General features: G+C 46.9%; 1 protein-coding gene across 1 annotated transcript; it reads left to right on the top strand.

Moving 5' to 3' along the window:
• Nucleotides 1-490: 490 nt before the first annotated feature.
• Nucleotides 491-23,029, top strand: LOC119371755 (ATPase family AAA domain-containing protein 2; the record flags this gene model as incomplete). The annotated part of the gene is given in 12 exon segments (XM_037642217.2): nt 491-978; nt 7,411-7,480; nt 8,063-8,310; nt 10,082-10,192; nt 10,957-11,064; nt 11,808-12,126; nt 13,031-13,142; nt 19,071-19,287; nt 19,983-20,124; nt 20,696-20,844; nt 21,159-21,407; nt 22,827-23,029. Coding segments are annotated over 12 exon segments (2,033 nt in total), but the record flags the coding sequence as incomplete, so codon positions are not given.
• Nucleotides 23,030-24,342: the final 1,313 nt, after the last annotated feature.

The raw sequence follows: 24,342 nt of genomic DNA, 5'->3' as shown, positions 1-24,342 counted from the left end.
CTACGATTAGATACGACACGCGCGCTACAGCTGTCACTCGATAGCTACGAGAGGACAATCAACCGCAAACGCAGAAAAATAGCACGGCACTCGGCAACGGCGGCGTCGTCTGCTAGCTTTTCTCCGTACCCCGCCGCTACAGATAACGCGATCCTTTCGTGTGTACGTAGCCTGCCCATCGCAAACAAACGGGGACTCTCAAAATAGACATTCGAGGTGTTCGCGTGATTCGCATGGAGCTTCGCGCACTTCTCTTTTACATTTGCAAGCGTGCGAAAACGAGCAGCTTGCATGTGGAAGTATCCGAAGAGGGGAAAAAAAAAAAAAAACAAATGCCGCCATCGGGAACCCCGAGGCCGAAGCGTCGGTATTCTTTTGACGAGATTTTCTAATCGTCTTCTTGTGACACTGCACCGCACGGTGATGTACGGCTTGAAGAATAAAATTGTGATCGCTTCGCACTGTCGTTTCGAAAATATGATGCAAGAAACGCGCGCGCGGACGCACCAATTTTCGCGGGAATCAGCTGATTGTTCCGAAAACGCGCCAATTTTCAACGCGCCGCCCGCGCGCATTGGTTTGCGAACAGTCGTCAGGCGCGCAGTCGTCGTCGGTTGGTTTAGTGAGTGTTGTGCGGGGAAGGTGTCGGTGGCTGTGCGGAGCGAAAACGATTGTGTTTGTGTGGAGACGATATTTGTGACGAACGATAAGGTGAGAGTGACACGTTTTAACGCGGCAAGGCGAAGCGGAACGTTTTTGCCCCGCCGGTCTGCCGACACCGCGGGAGTCGTTAGGCCTAGGAGGAGGTTTTTTGCCCGCGTCCCCCGCGGCTGGTGGTTATGCTTCGTTCGGCGAGTTGAAGAAGACACCGACATGGTTAAGACGAGAAACAGGTCTTCGGTGACGGATAATCCTCCGCCGAGGATCGCCACGCGCAGATCTACGAGGGCCGAAGTCGCCGAATCGCACAATTCGGAGGTGAGTCCGCCTTTCAAACAGGGGGAACAATGGTTGGTGGTGTGAAGGAAAGAAAGACGGCGCTAGCCCTAACGAACATCGTCGTGTTTTTTTCCCGCTGCCGCTGCGGATCGTTTTACCGACGCTGTGTGGATCGGTTGTCGAAAAGCAAGGGCTCAGGCTACTCCGCGCATTGTCCGTCCCGTTCTCTGCGTCGTAGAGAAATCGCAAGCGTAATGCCCATCGGGTCTGGCGACTAGAAATTCAGCACCGGCAGGAATGTCGCTGTCCCGACTCGTAATGAATTTTGTTCACTCTAACCGTTGCTCTTATATACGCAGGAATTAAAACCGTATTCGTTTTGTTGTTCAAATCGCTTAGATTTGCGTGAGATGCGCTGTTACAGCTGACCGGGTCATTCTACAAAGAAATGGCAGCGCCATACTTTTTTTGTCGCAGATTTTGTTCGCAGTCGGGCTCAATTTTTTCAGCTGAGAGTCGAAACGTGGACGTGAATTGCTCGTTAAAACATGCCCTGCATTCGTCTCCGTCACAAAGGGACGCACTTAATGCTTGACCGAGTTATTTTGGTGGTCTTGGTTACTCGCGTAACGCGGGTGCTCGGGGAAACCCCCTTTCCGACGGAAATTGTCCCAAGGCCACGAAAATTACGAGCTTGCCGCCGGCTTCAAAGCGCAGGAACACTTCTTTTCGACACCGCCGCTGCGTCATCGAAAATTTCGATCTCGTTAAAACGATGCGAATCGTGCAGTTTCTATGGTGGCTCCTCGGATGGTCGCGATGCGACCTTCGGCCACTGTTTACATTTTTCGGCGCAGTCACATGGCGTGGTTTCCCGAGAAATCACGTGGTCATTTGCCGGGCCAGCGGGGGCGGTGGGGTCACCGTAGGTCGGTCAGCTCCGCGTCATTCAATTAAATTTATTCTTCGTTGCGAAGGAGGGAACGCGTGTAATTGGGCCGAGACAGCACACAGGGAACGACGTTACCGTTTATAATTTTTTTGAAGTTTACATTTTATTCGTGGGGCGGATTTTTTTCTTTCTTTGTGGCCGCGCGTGCGGTGCTGTTCGAGTTATTCGGGTGGTGGCGTGCCCTTTGTTTTTCTATTTTGTTTAGCCGCTTTGTGCGGAAAGTTTTGGCCGTGTTCGTTCGCTTTCGACTCTGAAGGTCAGTATTTCTTCGGTCTAATTCGCCAACTTCTTACCTCCCGTTCTTGTCAGTCGGAATTCTTTTCGCTCGCGTTTTTCCTGCAAACACCGCGACGCCATCAGCTGATTTCGACACCCTACCTGTCAAATCGTTGTTAACCGCCTTCGCCAGCAATTTTGCGTTCTAAACGAGGCACTTGGCTTGTTTGAGATTATCACATGAGCAGACACGCGCCTTTTTTTTTTTTTTTTTCTTGTAGTCGCTATCTTTTTGTCATTGATTGATAGACACTTCCCGCTCACGACTAAAATCAACACGTAGCCTCGAACACCAGCAAACGTTTTTTACGCGCTACGAACAGGTGTCATGACGCATAAATTAGTGCTTCCTTCGCTATGGTTAACTCCAAGTTCTCTTAATTTCAGTCTGCATTCGATACCCGCCTTGATAGCTTAGCAGGTGGGGTGTCCCGCTGCTAAGCTCGAGGGCACGGGTTCGACTCCCGGTCATGGCGGCCGCATTTCGAGGGGGCGAAATGCTAGAACAAGGCTTGTATGCTTAATAGTTGAACGTTAAAGAACACCAGGTTGTCTAAATTAATCCGGACTACCCCACTACGGCGTGTGTCATAATGGTTTTGACACGTGAAACTTCGTAAGTTACAATTTTGAATACCATGGCTAAAAGTTTGTGTTATGTGGTGTCGTGCCTTAGTGCCAAAGCCTGGCATTCAGAGCGTGAGCTGGTCGAAGTTTTATTGCATACCTTTATTTATTGGCTTGTTGATAGAATCGTTTTAACTCATCTTATATATTATGATACTATGAATTGCCCGAAGGCATTGCTTTGGGGGTGATGTTACAAAAAGGGGAAAAAAATTGCGAATAGTGGTTGCAAGGTTAACACGTCAAAGTAAACACGAGAAGAGTAACCACATTGAGGCCTGTATTCATAAACCAACCTTTTCCTTGTCTTGTTTTCCTTAAGTTTCTGTACACTGTACATTGTAATTAGGATAAAGTGTGAAGAAAGTAAACTGGACAAAAAGATAACTTGCCGCCAGCAGGGACCGAACCTGCGACCTTCGAATAACGCGTCCGATGCTCTACCACTGAGCTGCGGCGGCGGTCATCCTCTCGTCCACTTTATGGGTATATGTGTGCATTTAAACCTAGGGGTGTTAGTCAGCGCCAGTCGCAGCCATGGCGGCGAGTGTGGAACACTCTTTTTTCTGCCTGTTTACGAGCTGGCAGCTGAGCAATAATCCCGCGCATACTACCTGAAGGCATCAAGTCTGCCAGAACGAGACCCTCGCTATAAATGAAGGAAAGACGATGACTTTTAGGGCTCGTTTCTTAGTTAGGCACAGTATTAATGAGAACTGAGAGACAATAATGCCAAAGAAATTTTGCAGACGTGGTTTAAGGACATGTGGTCTTTGGCATTATTGTCTGTTAGTTCTTATTAATATTGTGTCTAACTAAGAAACGAGCCTCAAAAGTCATCGTCTTTCCTTCATGTACCCTGTACAGTGTAGTACAAGGGCACAAAAGCGGTAACAGGGTTAAAGGTAACTGCAGGATTGGTTTGTGAATAGGGGCCTACTTTGTTTAGCATTACGAGAGCGGAAAGCTGGGCTAGTTCATACGACTGTTTAGCAAACACACTAAAGGCACAGTACCGATTAAGGAAAATGTCAGATAAGGAGTAAGGTTGGTTTGTGAATATGGGCCTAAGAGATAGCTTTTACCAGCGAGACTAAGTGCTATGCACAGTCACTGGCATGTCGTCTTAACACACTTACAAAATCTTTCTTCTATCGACGCCACGACATGAAGCAGTTTGTTCCGTTCTTTAATGCTTTGGTGGAAGGAAGACTATTAAAATACTTTTGCATGACAGATATTTCGTATATTTTTCTGTTACGGTCACGTCGTTACGGTGCAAAGATATGTGGTTTTAGGTAAGACTAACCATATTTAGGAACAGGTAATTAGAACTGAGCTTACCAGTGGGGACTTGCAGGCAGAACTTTTGTGATACAGTAGAACGGTCCACGGGTGGTTCGTGCTGGCGCGCTCACCTTGCGAACAGTTTCGTGAACGGCGTTGCTTTGCTCCGCGAAGGGTATGTACGCCAGATGGTAAACGTTTTGCAGCTGTGACAGAACAGGGACATGGAGAGAGTAAAAATACTAAAAAGGTTCATCTCGTATCACAGAGTTGCGATGAATTTAAGAGGAAGGAAACGAAAGGAAAAAATACAGGAAATGGGATGCATGTCGCAGCCTTTTGACGTGCACTTGGCAGGTTGGATGGAATAGATGAGGCCGTTCTGTGACATCTGTTAGAAGCAGCATACGACTGGTTGAATTTAAGAGCATGTAATGCGTAGTTGCGAGATGTTTAACGTGTATTGGCGGCCGAGTGTGATTTAAGGGAGCATTCTTGATATTTGGTTAAGTGTTACACACTGCTGTTGGACCTGAAAGTAGTCAAAGTAATTTAGGTGTTGGAAAGGAGCTGTCATTTGGGCGTTTATGTTGACTTGTCTTTCTTTTTTAATACAGAACCCGCTGTGGCAGCTTAGAAGCGTCGCGCTTCTAAACACGAGGGCAGGTTTTTTTTTATTCCCGGCCACGGTGGACATGTTTTGATGGGGATGAAATGAGAAAACACCGCTGTACTTTGATTTAGATGCATGATTAAGAACCACAGACGGTCAGAGTTAATCTGTGCACGGTCAGAGTTAATCTGTGCCTGATAATCGTATCTAGGCTTTGGCGGAAAAACCCCGAGAATTTGAACAATTGAAGAAGAACGGCTATTTGGTCTAGTTGGTTAAAATGCATACTGAAAGGGTTTGCAGCGCAAGTACGGTAGTGCTGAAGGGAAGCTTTAAAGGAGTCCTGACACAAAAATTTTCGCCCCGCGTTTTTTTGCTGCAATGTGTTGCGGGGGGCCTGTTAGTCATAACACGGCACATCGTTTGCTGCAGCGCGCGACAGGTAATTAATTAAAAGCTCCTCATTACTGACACAGCCTCAGCTTTGGTTCGACAGAGCTCCAAAAACGACAAGCCGCCGGGTGCAACTATCACCACCTAGCGAGTGAAACGCTCGGTCACGTGAGCACACAGAACAGGGACGCATTTTCGCGCGGTCTGTCGTTGCCGGGCTCATCGTCGTCTGATAGCGACAGTTTTCTTGCGGCGGGGACGGAAGGAATTTTCGACGTGGCGAATCACTTCAGGTTTGACCCGCTGGCGAGGAGCGATTCGTCGGGAAGCGCATCAAAACATAAATGGCGGCCACGACGTCATCATAACGTGTACCGGCTGAAACGTTTACGTAGGGGAAGTAGGGGGGTCACCTCCGTGGGTGTCAATGCACCAGGTGCGGCCTATAATGCTGGATCGCGTTCGCAAACTTCAAAATTCATATAAAATACCTTCCAAGCTTTATTCGCTGTCGATATTTTGCAGATGGTACACACACGTACATGGGAATCGATCCACCAGGCTATCTCGGCCGCGAAATTTTGTGTCAGTACCCCTTTAAAAGCGAGGAACGGAAAGCTGTCCCTCTTTGCTTTTTGTTCCTCACTTTTAAACCTTTCCTTCAGCACTACCGTGCTTGCGCTGCAAACCTTTTCAGTATAAATTTGAACAACTTTGATGACTGAAATAGGAAATGTAAACACAGGTATTAGCGGAGTGTTTTACGAGCAAGAATCTCGTAGCAGGAAATCTTCGGAGGAGAAGATCTCGAGCCAAGTTTTAAAAAAATTTGAGGCGCTTTTATTCTTAAAGTTAGGTGCAGGATGCGATTCCTTTTGATTGTTTCAAACTAGCCAGACAGATTTATTTTATATGACTGCTTTTAAATGGCGTGGATTTGATTGGATGTCCCTCAGGACACAAGCCACGACGGCTTTGTTGATGCCGATAGATTGGTTACTGGTTCATTTGGTTGCGAGTCCTGGTCATAATGGCTGCATTTCTACCTAGACAAAATGTAAAAACACTTCCATACTTTTAGACACAGGTAAACTAAGTCCGCCTAGTCTCTTCTGTTTAGGAACAACTGCGCAAAAAGAAAGCCGCAGGCGAGGAGGGACATCAGACGGGCGCAGACTACCAAATGCTTTATTGTCAGGTAGATATATAAATAGGACAAACACACGTGTGAAATCTTAGATTGGTGGATAAATAATCAATTTCTGGTTTGTGCAACATCATAGCTGTCCTTGCCACACACACACCACCTCACTAGTGAATAAAGGAAGCATCAGTGATTTCTAGCGTTGTCTTGTCTCTCAGGTATTGTGTGCCATAGTTTGATTCATAGTTTGATTGCGGTTTTGACACAAAAGTACTCATTAATAAAAACTTAAATGCGTTTAACCATTATCACATGGGCAGTTTTGAGTGATATCTGTCCAGATCAATTTATTATGCAATGCAGGCTATTTTTATCTTGGCTACGAGATCTAAATCATGTGAGTCGGGACTTGTGCATCACAGTTAAGCTTCTCAATCAGTATCACAGGCGAATGGCTGGAACATTACTGCATATTACAAAAATTTATCAGGTGCTTTGAACCTGCTTAGTGACAGCTGGCGTGCTTGACTGCTGACTCCGAGGTTGCGGGAAGAAATCCCGGCCGTGGCAGCCGCATTTCGATTGAGGCGAAATGCCAGAGGCCTGTGTGCTTACATTTAGGTGCACGTTAAAAGAGCCCCAGGTGGTAGAAATTTCCAGAGCCCTCGACTACAGCGTCTCCCGTAATCATATCGTGGTTTCGGGACGTAAGACTCCAATTATTATCTGGACAATTGGGCCACGTAGCTGTGATCGTCAACTGTATTGAAGGATCAATACATTCAACTGAGAAGATGGCATTCACCTTCAGGTCATCTTAGGCAAACACATAACGAGCCGTGACTTTTTTTGTACAGGATTTATAGTTCATTTTCAAGTGCAGTCTGTTTAGTATGCCGATATGTAAATCTAAGCTAAGTAGGCTTAAAATAGCATGGAGCAGCATAAACGCCAGCCCTCAGTTAATCATCTTATGACACGTGAAGAGCTCTCCGTTTTTTACTTCGATAGCTTGGTTTTCGTTCACATGCCAAAGACTCCTGAGAAGTATTTTCGACCCGTAAACTTTTTGACACATGTACAAACATTTTTTGTTGCATAGTGGGGCTAATGAAATTTTGTTAGTGGCATGAACGCACTGGTCTTCAAAAAAGAAAACCCTTTTCTTGTTTCTTTTAGGAGTCTGTTGATGATGAAGACAGAAGACGGTCATCTCGAAGGTTGAAGTTCTCCGACGACGAATCTTCAGGCAAGTTCTCGTTGAAGTTGAGCTTCTGTCCTCGAGCATTCTCATGTGTTGCAGATGCATTTGCCGTCTCCTCCTCCTTTCTCTGCCATATTTTTTTTATTTTGCACTCTTGCATTATAGTGTGTTCCTTTCATTCGTGAATATTATTTTTAGGCCTTTGCAAAAGTTGATGCTCACTGGGAATAGCCATTTCTGTTTCACAGAGATAGAATGAAAAATGGTAGTGTTTCTTTTTTTTTTTGTAATGACTATATATTATTTGTGTGGTGATTAGGAGTTGCTTTTTAATTAAAATATTTCACAATCTTGTACAGCTTATCTGTGTTAGTGATGCATCGTAGAAAAGGAACTGCAAAGATTTTGGGCAGAAGTGGGAACCTGTTTACTGGCCCTTTAAAGCATTAGCAACTTAATGCGATATTCTACGCCAATGTGGCGCGCATATTAATACACCACGTTTCGACCTATAGTTGCAGGTGTAACTCTGGCACTTAAAAAACAAGCAGATTGTTGATCGATGATGGACAGACTAGCAAGTTAATCAACTGTGTCCCAAGTGCCTCTTTTTCTCTGCCCCGACAGTGCGCCTGACGCGGTCGGTGGGTGGGCACAGACACCAGGATCACCTGCTGCCCAACGGCCGCGCACACACGTCATCGCGCCGCCGTGAACCGCCGCCGCCATCCAACAACGTTGCCGTCTCGACGGATGACGACATGAACGAGGACGATGACAGCATGGTGCGGAGGAGCACGCGCCGTCGCAAGTGCATCTACGGCAACCTCAACCAGACGTGGATCCTGACGTCAAGCCTGCCAGACTTCGGCAAGGTGCGCGTTCATTTCCTCGCCGTCTTCTGGACCGAGAGGACGCATTGATTCTTTTCATAATATTTTGGGTTTAACGTCCCAAAACCACGATATGATTATGAGGGACGCTGTAGTGGAGGGCTCCGGAAATTTCGACCACCTGGGGTTCTTTAACGTGCACCTAAATCTAAGTACACGGGCCTCAAACATTTTCGCCTCCATCGAAAGTGCAGCCGCCGCAGCCGGGATTCGATCCCGCAACCCCCGGGTCAGCAGTCGAGTGCCATAACCACCAGACCACCGTGGCGGGGCAACATTGATTCTTTTCTATACTCGGTTACGGCCTAAGAAAAACAGTGAGCTCTGCCCATAGAACCACGGTGCACCTGCCCTTCACCTGTGAAATACAGCCGTGCTACATTGTTTCCGCTCGAACCACAAGTAATTTTTCTCGGATAGTGTAAATACTATGCACATTAAGAGTTAAAGGTTCGTCGTTACTACCTTAAAACATAAAGTTTGGCCGAGCGGCGATGTCAGAATCCCCGACGAAATTTGCCAGGTCGTTCAAGTTTCCGACCTAAAACCTGCGAGACAAACGTGCGTCTGTATGGGAAAGCCAACTGTCTGAAACTCTTAAGTGCTTGAGTCACGAAAGTGAGTAAAGCGCTATTAGATGGAGCATTTATGCAAGTTCTCAGTGGGAGGGAGTAGCGATAGCTGTGGACAGGGTTGATGTTTTTTCACAGGTTATAGCCGAGTATAGTACTATTCCTTTTCACTCTTTAACAGTTGCCCATGTGGCATTCTGCTTGCGTTATCAGTGCAGTAGGATAACTCAGAACAGATTGACATGATATTGTAGCACAAAACTCGAAACGAAAGACTTAGGGGCATACAGGAGTAGAAAGAAAGTCTGTGCTAGAAAGTCTGTTTGTCTTGGCCAACTCAGTTTTTTTAGTTTTGCACTGCAATGTTATGTCTCGATAAGTACCAACTCACCCAAGAAAGGCATTGTGCAACTCTGACCAGTGGACAAAAAAAAAAAATTATATTTAGTGCAAGGGATCGCCTCATTACACCTCCTTGTTTTGGTCAGTGCTGTTGTCTGTGGGTGTTGGAAGCAGGTAATTCTTATGTTTAGAATTAATTACTACTTTTTTGCTATGATCGTACGAGGTGCTGAGATCTCTCCTTCGGTGTCTCGAGTGGCTGCCGAAAGGCTATCTTATTGGGGTTCCTTCTCAACGTTGTGCAAACTTGTAATGGCTTAGCGGCCACAGTAAACCGCTGTCTAGAATAAGGTTGCAAGCTTGATGTCCAATATGGCAGCTAAATAAGGCAAAGGTGGCCAAAATTGATTTCACAGCTGAATAAAGTGTCTGTCATCCTCCAGGTGTCATTTTGGGAAGGTTAAACTCGATCAGTTGCCTTGCATCTCTGTAAAAACGAGTGTCAGCATGTTTGTATGCGCGTTACCTCTTGTGGAATACAGTAGGCACGGACAACATGGTGGTAATGATCATGGCACCGTTGTGACACTGTCTTTTGATGGTGTGTTTGACCTGTTAGAAACGCTGGTTTGCCCTACACTAAACATAGAATAGAATGGCCTAAGGTGATGATGGGCACATTCAAAGGACCCACATGGAGAGAGGGAAGAAAGTGGGACTTGTTTGGTGATCGCCCCTCTAGTTTCGTTCTCTGAAGTTTCAACAAATCTGGGAATTGGTGGGTTTTACTCCTAGATGAAGTGTTCTCATGGTAGCCCCATATTCTCATCCTGCGACAGCCACCTACGGATCAGTCGGCATCCCGTAGCAAGAAGGACCCAACCACGTTCCATCATTACCTCCGCAGCTCTGCCAGCCATCACCATGACAGCATGCCTCCAGGTGGCAATGTGAGTCACGAACTCGACTTTTTCCGCATTAAAAGAAATTTGCAAGAAGTCGTGTACGCTGGTCTGCCTGAGTGCAGTGTACTTTTCTCACTACTGCCCTAGCAAAACTGGTGGCAAAATTTCTAATGGTTAAAGCCACTAGAAGCTTACTCAGTTTGGACGTTCAGTTGTCGAAGTTTGCTTGCTTCGTTGGGTCATTGTTATGTTGGAAACAGTCTTGAAAGCATTTCTGAAAGAATGTCTCGTGTTGCCATTGTTCTTGGGCAAGCTACTGTGCGTTTATTCCTGAAAATGCGTACAATTGTGTGCACATTTGTAAGGCTAGAGGGCTTGGGCAAACACTCACGATGTGAAACCAGATCAGCATGAACAGTAGTAACAAGTCAGGGAAGGAGTTTTCTAGTCTCATCTGTGCATGATTGTGCAGGGGTGCAGTCTTGTACACATTCTATAACAACGTCTATCCTCGTTGCGTGCGATTGATTGAGGCTCGCATATTTGTTGTGCATGGGCGACATACGTGTGAGCCTCGACCAATCACATGAAGCGAGGGCAAACATTCTATTATAGAACGTGTAAAGATAATGTCCTTGGTTTTATGACTGGTTTGTGGATGAGGAGCTGACTGGTAGCATTGCCCGGATAAAGGGAGGGCGCTTGAATGCACCGTTTTTCCTGCGAGGCTTCATGGCCAGTAGGAGCGTTGCAAAACTGGCACATCGACTCTGCCGTTTGGTTCTGAGGGGCCTGCATTTGCTGTTCAGGACTCTGAGACCTTAGACGGGGACAACGAGGACAGCCTCGAGTCAAAGCGAAGCAACGAGAAGGGTGTGAATGCCGAGCTCCGTCGTCTCGGCCTGTCTGAGATGCAGGTGAGCAGTGTTGTCTATGTCAGCTGCCACCATGCGTGGCCTTGGAAAGGGCACAAGTGACAAATGTAAAAGGCAGCCCTGAGAAATCTCTTTTCGAATCTAAGCAATGCATTGGAATGGGTACGATGCGTTTTAGTGAAGACATTTCTTGGGGAAATCTTTGAAAAAGACGTAATGTAAACGCAGGTATAAGCTATGTTTACGTTTTCCATTCCCCTTTGGCCGATTTGAAAGCCGGCACAAAGGCATACAGTTTCATACTATTACACTAGAGGGGATTCTGGCAGTAATGTCTATGGGAGCTGCAACACGTGGTGTTTCAGCCAGTATTGGAATGACGGGTAGTTCAGGATTAAGCTTCGTTCTTTGAGCTCCGTGTTGCCTGCAGCCGCTGTGTCGCAAGACGAACTTCAGCAAAAGTCTAGCAGTCCCACTTCATACATTGACCCCTTTAAAGCTGGCAATGCAAGTCAGCTCAGGAGGTTCACAACAAGCATTTTTTTTTATCCAAGACAAAAGCCAAAACACAACAATAAACAAAGCCACAAGTGCATTCCAAGCCGCAAGCATAAAGACTAGGCAAATCCATGTAGTACCTATCATTCCCATGGGACTTAATAATCGTAGCACCACAGTAAAGTTTTATCCTCTTCCTCCCTCTAGTAAATATTGCAGGAAAATGTGGTGCCTGCATTCCCATAACCCGACGTGTTACGTTGCTCCCACGCTGCTCTTTCCTGTAGCATTTCTCGGCAGACGACATGTACTCCCGGGTGAAGCGGACGCGCCAGCAGCACCAAGCGGCCGCAGTGGCGGAGGAGCAGCCGTTCTTCCGCACGCGGAGCTCTCGGCGGGCCGCCGCGGAGGAGAGACGGGGCCGCCGGCGGGAGGCGGCGGCAGCAGGAGTGGCCGCCAGCGACTCTGAGCCGCGTGGTGGAAGTTCGGGCGAATCTGGGGACAGCGCTGATGACGACGATGAAGAAGAGGAGCAGTTGCCTGTGATGAATGGCTACCACCTTCGTCCCAAGAAGCCCGTCACGGAGCGCTTTCAAGTGCCTGTTGGTGAGTTGTGCTAATGGGATGGTGGCTTACGCCCGTCACTTCACTCAGCGACAGCCTAGGAATTTGGTACAGGCTCCGTCCACAAAATTGTGGTGCACCGGTAAAGAGCTGCGTCCGCTGGAGTTGGCTCAAAGCTTGATTGTTCTTACAGACACTGTCTTAGTCCACCCCCTCGGCATTTTCATACGTAGTAGTAGTAGTAGTAGTAGTAGTAGTCTCGCAGGTCACATGACCAGAGGGAAGAGTGAATGAAGAAATGAATAAAACGAATTGATGATATAATGATGCTCGAAATAATTATAATAAATGATGATGGCCAGGATCGAAATGATGATCCTAAATGTGGCTCGAGTTGATGATGATAATAATGTTCGAAATGTGTAAGCGTGCGTATTTCAAATCTGGTGGCACATTTGAACACCACATGATCTCGCTGGCCAATCACATGCACTCGCGCACTTACAGCTTCACTGTGCGACGGTTTTCACTGGCCAAAATTTTTTTCTCTTATGTAAATGCCAGGCTTATCATAAAGTTAAAGTATGTCATTTCTGTTTTAAAACATTGTCTTTGCCCTAGTAATGGTGTTAGAATCTCCCGTAACATTTGCCAGCACATTGATGTTTCAATTTAAAACAAGTACACAAGGATATATCTGTATGGCAAAATTAAGTTCTTTAACACTCGCAGGAGCGCTTCATGTAACAGAAATGAGTGGAATGCGGTTATGCAAATGTGACACGAAGTTAAGATGGTGGAAATGAGTGGAATGCATTAGTCCGTCCTAAATTGACCCGTTTCACTTGTAGAGTACTGTACGTGTGGTGTACTGTGGGAAAATCGCTCATTGATCCAGTTAGTTGGGCTTGTGCTCGCCAGCGTTCTTATATCGACCTGTGTGCAGCGGAGACAAAGCGGTCCAAGCGGATAGCCAGCATCTTCCACACGCCAAAGCACGACCGGCGGAGCCGGTCTTCCTACCGTTCTCCGGCCCACAGGAGCCCCATGTACAGAAGGTAGGGATGCCAACAATGAGTCCAATTCTTATGGCACTTTCTTTTAAAATTGGTTAATTCCAAAAGCACTGGTTGGTAAGTGCCGTTCACGATTACAGTTGCTGACTGATTTTTCGGATTTTGACCTTTTTGGCATCTTGCTGAATTTTCTGGACATGATTCACATGTGCAATGTGTGCCTGCAGCGTGCAACCACAATCCATTGAAAAAATTTTCCGTGGATCGTGGTTGCGTGTGCGGGTTACTTATGGGAGCAGATTGTACAAGAGAAAATACAGTGTCATTTGATATGTTTCTCTTGGTTAAGTTTTACTGGCATTTATGCTCTGGTGTAGGTCACTCTTGTTTCAGACTCTGAGCAGTTGTTGGGAGGCTACAATTTCACAGCTTATGTCTTCTTTTTCGTGGGCGCTCATAAGAAACGTAATGACGGGGGTTCTACTTTTTATGACGTTATCGGTAATCGTACTTCCAGCATAACTTCAACGAAACCAACTCATGCATTCCGTTACTAGCATCTCGTAAAAAAATTGCATGCTTAACTTTGTTTCACACGCTCTACCATCATCGATCCCTTCGCAATGACTTCATTTCGCTGCCTCATTTCTTATTGCACCTGTCAACTATTGGCCGCGAGATCGAGCGAAGTCGCTGCCTGGTGGCTTCTGGCTGAACCGCGCCTAGTGTGGATTGCTCCATGCGTCGTCTCCTAGCCATGTTGTGTTTGCATGTGCGCGTACGTCATGCAGGTCCTCAAAAGGCGGTTTGTTCCGTTGCGTTAGTGCAACATTAACCGCTCGTACGTATGCCTAACACTATATAAAGAAGCATTTGGCCTTGATCGGCTGTATAGGTACTGTAATAAGATCAATGAGTGCACTTGTCGAGAGTGCTGTGTGTGGTCGTCGTACCCTCCATTCACGAGAATCATCAGTGTGGGTGCCGCTCTGTGGTCCAAGCGCATTGCAAAGTGCACTTGGTGTTGTCCTAAACATGAGAAGTATTAAATCTCATGCGAACATAGCCTTTTAGCGGCTCGGTGGTAAAAAAAAAAAGGCTTTCGTGCACTTGCGCATTGTGGTTAGGTGTATAACTTCGGGACTGTCGTTTATATATAGGTTACGCGACGAGTTTTATAGTTGTGTACAGTCCTGGTCCCACTACACAGAAATATTTCTGTCAAGTCACGTCTGACACTTCGGTACTTAAATTTTCCTCTAAAAAGAACAGAAAAAGGAATGACACGGAAATCGCAAAACTGAGTTGCCTTGCGCAATTATAACTTGTGGTGAAATGTATACAAAGACACCCATTTACTTAGATTAAGGTGCGCGTTAAAGAGCCCTGACGGGCAAAATTAATCCAGATGGCGTACTTTACATTTATGTCGTAGTAATTTCACGCGAAGCCACATCTTTTTTGTCTTTACATTACCTTGAGCGTTTGTGTTGCATTGTTACAGCTAGTAGATTGATGGAAGGCAGTGGACATTATTCGCATGAAAAAATGTATTTTGGTCCCGTGAAATAACCGGGCTTTGTTCCATTACTGTCGTGCAAGTAATCAATCGAAGAAAGTTCCGTGCTGTACAGTTACCTTTGTGTACTGTTACTGGAATAAAAACAAGCGTATGTGTGTTAAACGTCTCCATAGCGCTAAAGCGCTGTCAGCCACGTACATTTCCTCAGTAAACCTATCAACTGTCCTACATTTCATGGAGAACTGAATAAGAAATGCGGATGGATATTTGAGCACGCAGTGCACATAGTGCTATTTCAACTCATCGTGCAGGAATACGGGCATTCTTTTTGTTGGGATATCCAGATGAACAAGAAGCAAATACTTAATTTAGTTGCGCTACAGCAGTGCATAGTAGGTGGAACACAAGCTAAACATGTACAAATAAAACAACAAGAAAACGTCATCCATTGCGAAAACGCTGACTGTTGCCGAAGGCGAGCAACCCGTTCGTTAGCAGAATGCGCTTCTCTCACAAGTAATAGTGACGTTCGGGAATTTAGTTCGGGAATGAAGAGCGCGCACATTACCAGAAAGCTGCAGTCAACGCATTTTGTTTGTTGGAAATCGGGTCAAATCGCTCACAACGAAGCGCTGTTGTGTGCGTTTGTATACGCGCCGACAACCGCCTGTCCACACTAGCGCGGCGACGGTGCTGCCACCTGTAGCCCGATCTCGCGGCGAATAGCTACAAAGTTGGAACTCAAGCTGGAAATACTGACACTTTTTCTTTTTCTCAAGAACATTGCGGCTATAGAACCACCTTCCCAATGACATCTTCGCCATCAATAACAAACTTTTTTTGGAAGGCTGTAGCTAACATTGTATAAACTAGAAAGTTTTACCATGTTCTATTTATTATGTTGCTTTCAAGTATTTCAGCCCAAATGAGCTAACATTGTGTATGCAGGAACTAATATTATGTTCATTGTTTATTGATATTTGCACTTAAGTCCTTTGAGCAAAGTATTAGGTAACATTGTATATCTAGGTACTACTAATATGTCATATTACTGCAGTAGAATCTTGGTATATGAACCTGGCTACGTATTGGCAGTACGTATTGTATTACAGTAAAAGCTCGTTAATTCGACTCTCGTTAATTCGGAAAATCGGTTAATTCGGACACGTCATCTGGTCCCTGTAAATATATGCATCACTCTATGAGACTGGGCGCTCGTTATTTTGGACAGATTTGACCGCAGATCGGATAATTCGGCGACTTTCGGGCCACTGGCGAGGCTCGAAAACGAAAAAAGAACCATTCGGAACAAAAGTGAAGCTGAAACGCAGCATCGCCATGAACATCAATTATCGGCTTGGCTTGACTTGAGACTGGTTGAACGCCTTTTCTTCGCGCGATAGAGTGATAGTATAGTGATAGCGTGTGGGTTTGGCGCGGTGTCATTTTTTGTTGCTTTGTTCCCGTTGGCGTGCTGCATCGTTGAACGCCGTTTTATCGAGGAACAATAGACCGATCTCACCAGACCATCTGCGCATGCGCGAGTTTCCGACAGTGGCACTGCCGCCATCTTAGTTGTAGTTCTCGGAGCGCTGCTGGTGCGGCTGCTTGCTGCGTGCTTCAGGTATATTGCCGTTTTGCACCAATCCTCGACACGCAAGATGATTGAACGCGGTGGAAAACTGTGTCCGCACCTCCAATGTATGTTATTTTATTTCAGGTTAAACTGCATCCTAGCGCTAAAATAAAAAAAGAACAGTTGATAGTGCTTACATGTGGCGAGGTCGTCTCGTTGGGTTGATGAGCTTGGGTCGTTTTGCTGAATAAATATTAGTAATAAAAAAAAAAGAAATCACGTTCCCGTCGTAATGAGAGCAGATATCTTCTTCAGTGAACGCAAGACACGCAAGCGACACAAGCTACAGTATCCGGGAAAAAAGACTTGCCTAAACTGTGTAGAGCTCTCCGCTACACGACAACAGGAGAAAAAAAAAAAGCCGAAGGGACGAAAAACAGAAGCTTATTGCGCTTTTTTTTTTTTTGTCGAGGCGGCTGTTTTCATGTAAACTGTGTTGTCAACGCAAGACTTCGATCACAGTAATAAGTTAAACGTGAATGAAAAAAACTGTCGCCGTGAAGCAGGTTAGAGGCGCGTCCGCTGAACGGTGACTGGCCGCTCATGCCGTTTGCCAAAGGTTAACATCACAAAAATCTCGTGAATGGCATAATATTTCCTGCTGTACAAGGAATGGATGAGTCAGTAAGAGATTTTGGCGACACACGCAATGCGGCGGACAAGCAGTAGCTCGCTCCGGCTGGCGGCGGAGGCCCTCAGCCGGTGGCTCGGCGCCGGTATCGTCGCTAGGCCTACCGCTTCGAAACGGCAGTGTACGGTTAATAGCCCACGCTCATAAAGAAGTTCAGCTTTGATACCGCTGTTGTCCGCTTTATGATGCGTTCACAATAATATCGCATATTGAAAGGAATAGGGAAATCCCGGCGGCGGAGTTGGGTGCAATGCCGGCACGGCCGAGTTTTCGCCGTGCGCTCCACGGCGCGAGCTGTACACAGCATGCAGTTATAATCTTGGTCTCGTTCATGCTAGACGCTTGACAGTCGTCATCGCATTTGGTGAGAGGTCGGTTTAGGTCTCCCTATATATTAAAGCGATCTCTGTTGAGCCCGGAAAGGACGTTGTATCCAATCTGTCGCCGCTGGCGGCGATCGCCCAGGCAAGGGGATCGAGCTCGCGTTATATGAACTTTTGCTGTCGCCGATCGGTCCATCGTTCGCGCAGCAAGGTTGTTATGACGCAATAGGGCAGTGAAAAACCACGATGCATCATGCACAGGGAGTTCACAAACACGTTGAACAAGAAAGTGCGCGGTAGTTGCGTCTCTGTCCGACTTCGTTGACTGTCGCACACATTCCTGTCGGAACTTGAAATCCCTCGAGAACACGTAAAATCCTAGTCCTTTTGCTTCAAGCTCCTGTTGTAGCATCCCAGCACACAGCACGTCATCCCAACCATCGCAAATCATCCAAATAAGGCCGCTAATGCAGCTCGCCAATGCACCAGCTGTAGGCAGCTGAACGTACCGAGTACTACAAGTACCGGCATGCACTGCGGCAGCGGTGGCGTAGCGCAACTCGCGGTGAGATCGGTCTATTCAGTACGGCTCCTTTAGCTTGATCGTTGCTAGTGCTTTTGTGCTGACTTCTCGTGTGAACGCACTCTCCGCCGATGGCAACGCTGGCGAAGCGGCCAAAGTACGAGGCCAAGGACTTCACCACCAATGTAGAAATTTTGCGTGCCCTGAAAAATGGGCTCTTCTGGCAAGAAGTAGCTCCTGTGCCATGACGTCGGCAAACAATACGACGTGAGTCTCCTGAGCGCAGTTAGCATTCTTCGCGTATGTGTAGCAGAGCACGCCTGCGCACGCCATTGCCAACTGTTTCAGGCACAGTGGCTTTGTTGTACCCGACTCCAGCGATGCAGCAGTGGCCGTAGTGTCGCCGAACGACGGTGACGATGACGGGCAGGATTTCGGAAGTGTTATGCCTGATGCAGTGACACTCGACGATTATATCGGCATTAACGGCGTTGCCACTGCCGGCTCTCTGACTGATGAGCAAATCTTCAAGGAAGTGATGCATGGCGATGAATCCGAGAACGAAGAGGCTGAAGAGCAGCAGCCACACTATGAGCCACACAGGCCCCCTCGTACTGTGAAGGAAGCTGCGGAGGCCCTCGTTGTCCTTAAAGAATTTTGTTTTGGCACTGCAGACAGCATGCGAGCTGCTGAGCACCTTGAAGGGCTCAGAAAAATTGTGTCCGCGCGAATTTCTGCTTGAAAACAGAGACGCATCCGCGATTACCATGTAAAGTAAAGGTATGCTGAAAAAACTCTTGCATTTATTGGGTTTATTTCGACCATTCGATAATTCGGACATTCGGTTAATTCGGACATTTTTTTCCGGTCCCTAGAAATCCGAATTAACGAGCTTTTACTGTACTATCTAACTGCTGTCCTCGTTTCCTGTTTAGCACTCCCCGCCCCGCCACGGTGGTCTAGTGGTTATGGCGCTTGACTGCTGACCCGAAGGTTGCGGGATCGAATCCCAGCCGCGGCGGCTGCATTTTCGATGGAGGCGAAAATGTTTGAGGCCCGTGTACTTAGATTTAGGTGCACGTTAAAGAAGCCCATGTGGTCGAAATTTCCGGAGCCCTCCACTACGGCGTCTCTCATAATCATATCGTGGTTTTCGGACGTTAAACCCCAGATATTAATTAATAATGTAGCACTCCCTTCTGTAATGCCCTCGGACCTCGAGGGTACCATGAATAATTAAATTGTGGAATGGCGCTTGTAAAACAGTCTGCGTGCACACTTGAAAGCACGGCCGAATGCTGCTGCCTTTATTAACACGAACCATTACTGATGCAGGAAACGCCACGCCACACACAACAGCTCCTCCACAAGCAGTTCGAGCGACGACGAGCGCCGCTTCGAACGGCGCAAGGCCCGCAGCATGGTCCGTGCCCGGAACCGGTGCCTGCCTCTCAACTTCCAGGAGAAGGACCTCTTTGAGGGCGTGCTCCGTGATCGGGCCAAGATTGGTTCCAGCCTGGCCGACGTTGACCCCATGCATGTCGACAAGGACGTTAGTGTTGCTTCCTGCTCTGTCTCTGCGCCTCTCCTCTGCGGAGCTTTTTGCTAGAGTAGGCGCTGCTCGAAACAGGGCAGCTGTGACTAGTTTTCAGCTCCCGTAATAGCTTCGAGTGCATCGTGAAGAAAAAAATGTGGCAGCTTGCACTCGTGGTGCAAGTCTGAACTAACAGCAGAACTTGTGGCCAACCCAGATTAATTGCAAGGTTTTAATTGGCATGGTCCTAATGGTAATTGTGTTAATTAGAAGTCTTAATTAACAAGATCTTAATTACCAGAATACTAATTAGCATGGTCTTAATTAGCAAGGTCCTTTCTCCCCGTTCCAGTCTATTTTTCTCTTTCTTTCTCACTGTCTCTTCCATTTATCTGTTCTGTGCTTCTCTTTTGTTTTCTTCAGAAGGCACACACTCATGCCTACATTGCACATCCATTGTGTCAACCTGAATGGATGTGCTGACTACAGGCCTTAATATCCGCCAAATTACTAGGATATACAGAAAAATTCGCTATAACTATCCTCAGTTCTTGAATGCACGTCGCCAAAAGCAAGCTGTCTCTATATATAGTCAATCCTAAGATGAAGAGGATGAAGAGAGCGTGCGCTGGCAGAGTCATTGCGTTGCACGCGCTGACACAGCTTAGTTTTATGGTCATGGACACAAAATATTTTCTTGGTCTGGTCTGCAGGCTGTCTTTGACCGTGTGGGCGGACTGGACAGTCACATTCAGCAGCTCAAGGAGATGATCCTCTTCCCGCTCATCTATCCCGAAGTCTTTGAGCGCTTCAAGATCACACCGCCCCGGGGCGTACTCTTCTACGGTCCCCCCGGTAAGTTCGCTATTTTTTATCGCGGCACGTTGAGGTGACTAATAAACAGAGAAGCTATTTAAGCCGGCCGTAGAAAGCTTTGGTATGTACATTGTGTGCAAAAAACTGTCATCATCATGAACGGGCCCGTGCCATAGAAATTGGACAAGTCCGACTACTCACCGCTGGTGCACTAAAAATGAAGAAGGCTACAGACAGGCGGCAAACACCAGTTAAGATTTCTAGACAAACATAACCAGTAATAAACACCATGGCGGCACGTTTCAGCTTCGCTATATCATCTGTACGGAGTGCTCCAGCAGTACGTATAATGAGAGAATACTAGGGATTGGGAAAGGCAACGGTGGCTGCGACAAGAACCCGAAGTGATGGAAGCACGATGCGAACGATGACGTTCCCATAGATCTATGGGAGGTGCGAACGCTCGGTTTCAGTGCAAGTTTCTGTCTCTGGCATTTGCACATCCGTGTTGTGCCTGTGACTGTCTGTGGTTTTAACTCTGATCAACTGAGCCCGCCAGCTTCTTTTTACTGTGATTGTCTCGTAATGCGCTTTTGTGTATGCTCTGCAGGTACTGGCAAGACGCTGGTGGCGCGAGCGCTGGCGAACGAGTGTGGCCGTGGCGACTCGCGGGTGGCCTTCTTCATGCGCAAGGGTGCCGACTGCCTCAGCAAGTGGGTCGGCGAATCCGAGCGACAACTACGCATGCTCTTTGACCAGGTGAGGCGAGGGCTGGAGGAGCTAGGAAGGTTTTTTTTTAGAGCTGTGCAAATAGCAAAATTTTCGGTGACTAAATCTTTATGTGAGAAAAATGTGAGAAACCTTTTTGGTCAGTAAGACAATCTGTACTAGGACAATCTGGTTTCCTAGAGGCTTTATTGAAACTTTCATATGGGTAGATTGTTGCCCACCAAACATAATGCCAGCTTCTTTGCTGTTGACAGGTGCTGTAATCCACAACAGCACTCTGCTGACAGAGAATTTGATTCCGATGCCTTTTTAAAAAATTTTTTTCTCCACCCTCCCTGCTCTAGGCCTACTCTATGCGTCCGTCCATCATCTTCTTCGATGAAATCGATGGCCTGGCGCCTGTTCGATCAACGCGGCAGGACCAGATCCACAGCTCCATCGTCTCCACGCTGCTCGCGCTCATGGACGGCCTTGACTCCCGCGGCGAGGTGGTTGTCATCGGTGCCACCAACCGCATCGACGCCATCGATCCTGCGCTACGGCGGCCGGGCCGTTTCGACCGGGAGTTCCACTTTTCACTGCCCTGCCACAAGGTATGCGTATGTATGGTGAATGGGTTTGTGGAAGTCCACAAGGTTTAGCAATGTTCACAGAACAGGGAAAGAAAAAACAACAGGCAGAACCGATAGCAGGCTGTCATCTGCGTAGTACAGTTGAATCCCTTTATAGGAGACATGCACTGGCAAGCAATTCTTGACCCTTACATGAGGTGTCTCTTATAAGTAGAATACCAAATTCTCATTTTCTGATCAACCCCTATTTCAATGTAGGCACACTCATGCCTCTTACATAATAATAATATCTGGGGTTCAACGTCCCAAAACCATCATGTCTCTTACAGTCGAGTCCACTTATAACGATACTATTTATAATAATATATCGTATATAATGATGAACAACGATGGCACCGTCCACTTTTGTATGCTTTCTATGGTAAAATAAGCCGCTTATTACGATGCTCCAGTGCTGGGATATTGGATATAGCGATTGAATCCGGGCTACAGCGCATGCCGAAAATGGCTCTCCACACCAACGGCATGCGCCGTGATGCACCTCGCACCCCATCCACCCCCTCAGGAAATGAGTCGACTGCGGCGCTTACGAGGAAGCGAGAGGAGGAGGAGCTTTCCTTCCTAGCTCCCCTCCCGGAGCTAGCACTTCGGCCTCATCCACGAGTCTGGTCGCACCAACGTTGACTCGCGCCGCTCGCTCGCTCACTCGCCTGTTGTGTGCGCTGTGCTTTGACTGGCTTTCTCCATAACTGCCTCCGTTTTACATTTCACCGCGGACAGGATGTCGGGACATCATGGCCAACATCCCGGCGTCCCGTCAAGGGGTGCAGGAGTTGTGGTCAGCACATAATGGGGATGTGTCGGGTCTGGACGACTTTCTTCATGCAGACGATGTTGTGGAAACGTCTTGAGTGCCTCAGTGATAAAGCAATCATTGCGCGTACTACGGGCTGCGGACAGCGGTGAGAGCGACGATTCCGCAGCCGCTTATCACAATTATAAATTTATAACGATGGGACTTCCTTGACACTTAGATATCGTTATAAGTGGACTGCACTGTATACTCAATTGTCTCTTCCATCAGTGTCTCTTATAAAGGGGTTCAACTCTATACGCAAGAGCATCATTGACTCGAGGTCAAATGAAAGCAACGTCGCTGTTATAACAGCGGATAGACTGCATTAGCCAACACTTTACATCATTTAGCCAACGTTAGCTGGTGCTGGTAGAATGCCAGTTAATACGGTAGGGCCAGTACACTAGTTAATGCTCTCTCGTAATTGCAAATTACGAGAGAATAAAAGTCATCAAAGGTCATATTGTTTCAAGCTCAGCTCGTGAATGTCTTCATAACGTCATGATGCGATGTCTGCCTTTGCCGTTGCAATCACATGACAGTGTGCTGTGTACCTTCCTTCATCTTCTGTATTTTTCTTGCAGGCACGTCTCGGTATACTCCAGATCCACACGAGAGATTGGCATCCAGCACCGAGCCAGGCCTTGCTTTCAGAGCTGGCTTCTCGCTGCACAGGCTACTGCGGGGCCGACCTCAAGGCCCTTTGCGCAGAGGCCGCGCTCGTGGCTCTGAGGCGCACCTTCCCCCAGATCTACGCTACCAAGGAAAAGCTGCAGCTCAACATTGATTCAGTTCAGGTACACATCATCAGCAGTCAATTTGCAATCCAGGAAATACTGTACAGTGATATTACCGTTTCACAGGTGACCACAGGTAAAAATAAAACGCATGATCTGGGAAAGCATAACATTTGATAAGAATTGTCGAAGATGAGGGAAAGTGGATGGTGTTTCGGAGTGTAAATGCATGGGAGTGTAACAACCGGTAATGTACCAGTTAGGTGTCTCTGTATTGCTCAACGAAATTACTCAACCACAACTTGACCACTTGTGTTGTGCGTGTTTTTTTTTTTTTTGCATGCTGTCTTTCCTGTGCTCCTGGTGTGATCATGTGTAGAAGTGGTCATGTGTAGTGGGATCCTATGTAGGTGTGATCACTTGTACTGTAGTCACGTGTAGTGTGGTCTAGGGGTGTGCGAACATTTGAAATTTCGAATATTTTTCGAATAGTGTTTGCTATTCGATTCGATTCGCACTGGAATTTTACTATTCGAACAATTCGAACTTCCCAAAGACGAATACAGTCAACGTTCGATTGAAAGTGACCCCTTCAGATTTTCAATATGCTTCACTTCATCACACTTGTATTGTGGCAAAGCTGCCTTTGAAGCTCCGCTACAGTCGCAAATGTATTAACTCAAGAAAATGCTGGTTCCAACATGGAGATGAAAGATGTGGCAGAGGTGGGGCCTCAATTAATGCGGTTTTGGACCTGAAATTTGGGCAGGAAGTCCGAAAAATCGGGCACCGAAACTTTTTAGCATCCAAATTTTCAGATGCTCTTAGATATCGACGTCTACGAGGCAGATTTGGAACTCTGGACTTGAAAGGAGCACACCCTTGTCCGCCACATCAGTTGGGCTTCCACAGAAGTTGAAAGAGGAGGAGAGGCTGAGGAAATGGCATCTTTGCCCATCACGTGTAAAGTGTTGTCGGCAACACTTTGGCTGCACCATATCATGTACATAAATACAATTGGGCCTCTACATTGCCTCCTTCTTGATAAGACAACTATGAAACACCACCCCGCCAGTGCTTCATCAACCTAGGGAAAAGAAACACTTTCATGTTGCTATCTCATAAGAATATCCTCTCCAACTTTTTAAACATATTCCAGAAATATTAGAAAAATATTCGATTCGATTCGTTCGCACTCACACTTCAATACAGTAAAACCCCGTTAATTCGGACTTCACGGGACCAGAGAGAATGTCCGAATTAACCGAGGGTTCGAATTATCGCGAGTACGATCAAAACACTAGAAAAATGTTTCCGCCACCACCAGACTTTTATTTCTTAAAGAAGTCGGTGATCGCGGTTT

This window comes from Rhipicephalus sanguineus, chromosome 10, assembly GCF_013339695.2.
Source record: "Rhipicephalus sanguineus isolate Rsan-2018 chromosome 10, BIME_Rsan_1.4, whole genome shotgun sequence".
Lineage (NCBI taxonomy): Eukaryota > Metazoa > Arthropoda > Arachnida > Ixodida > Ixodidae > Rhipicephalus > Rhipicephalus sanguineus.
This window is presented reverse-complemented; position numbering and strand designations above follow the sequence as displayed.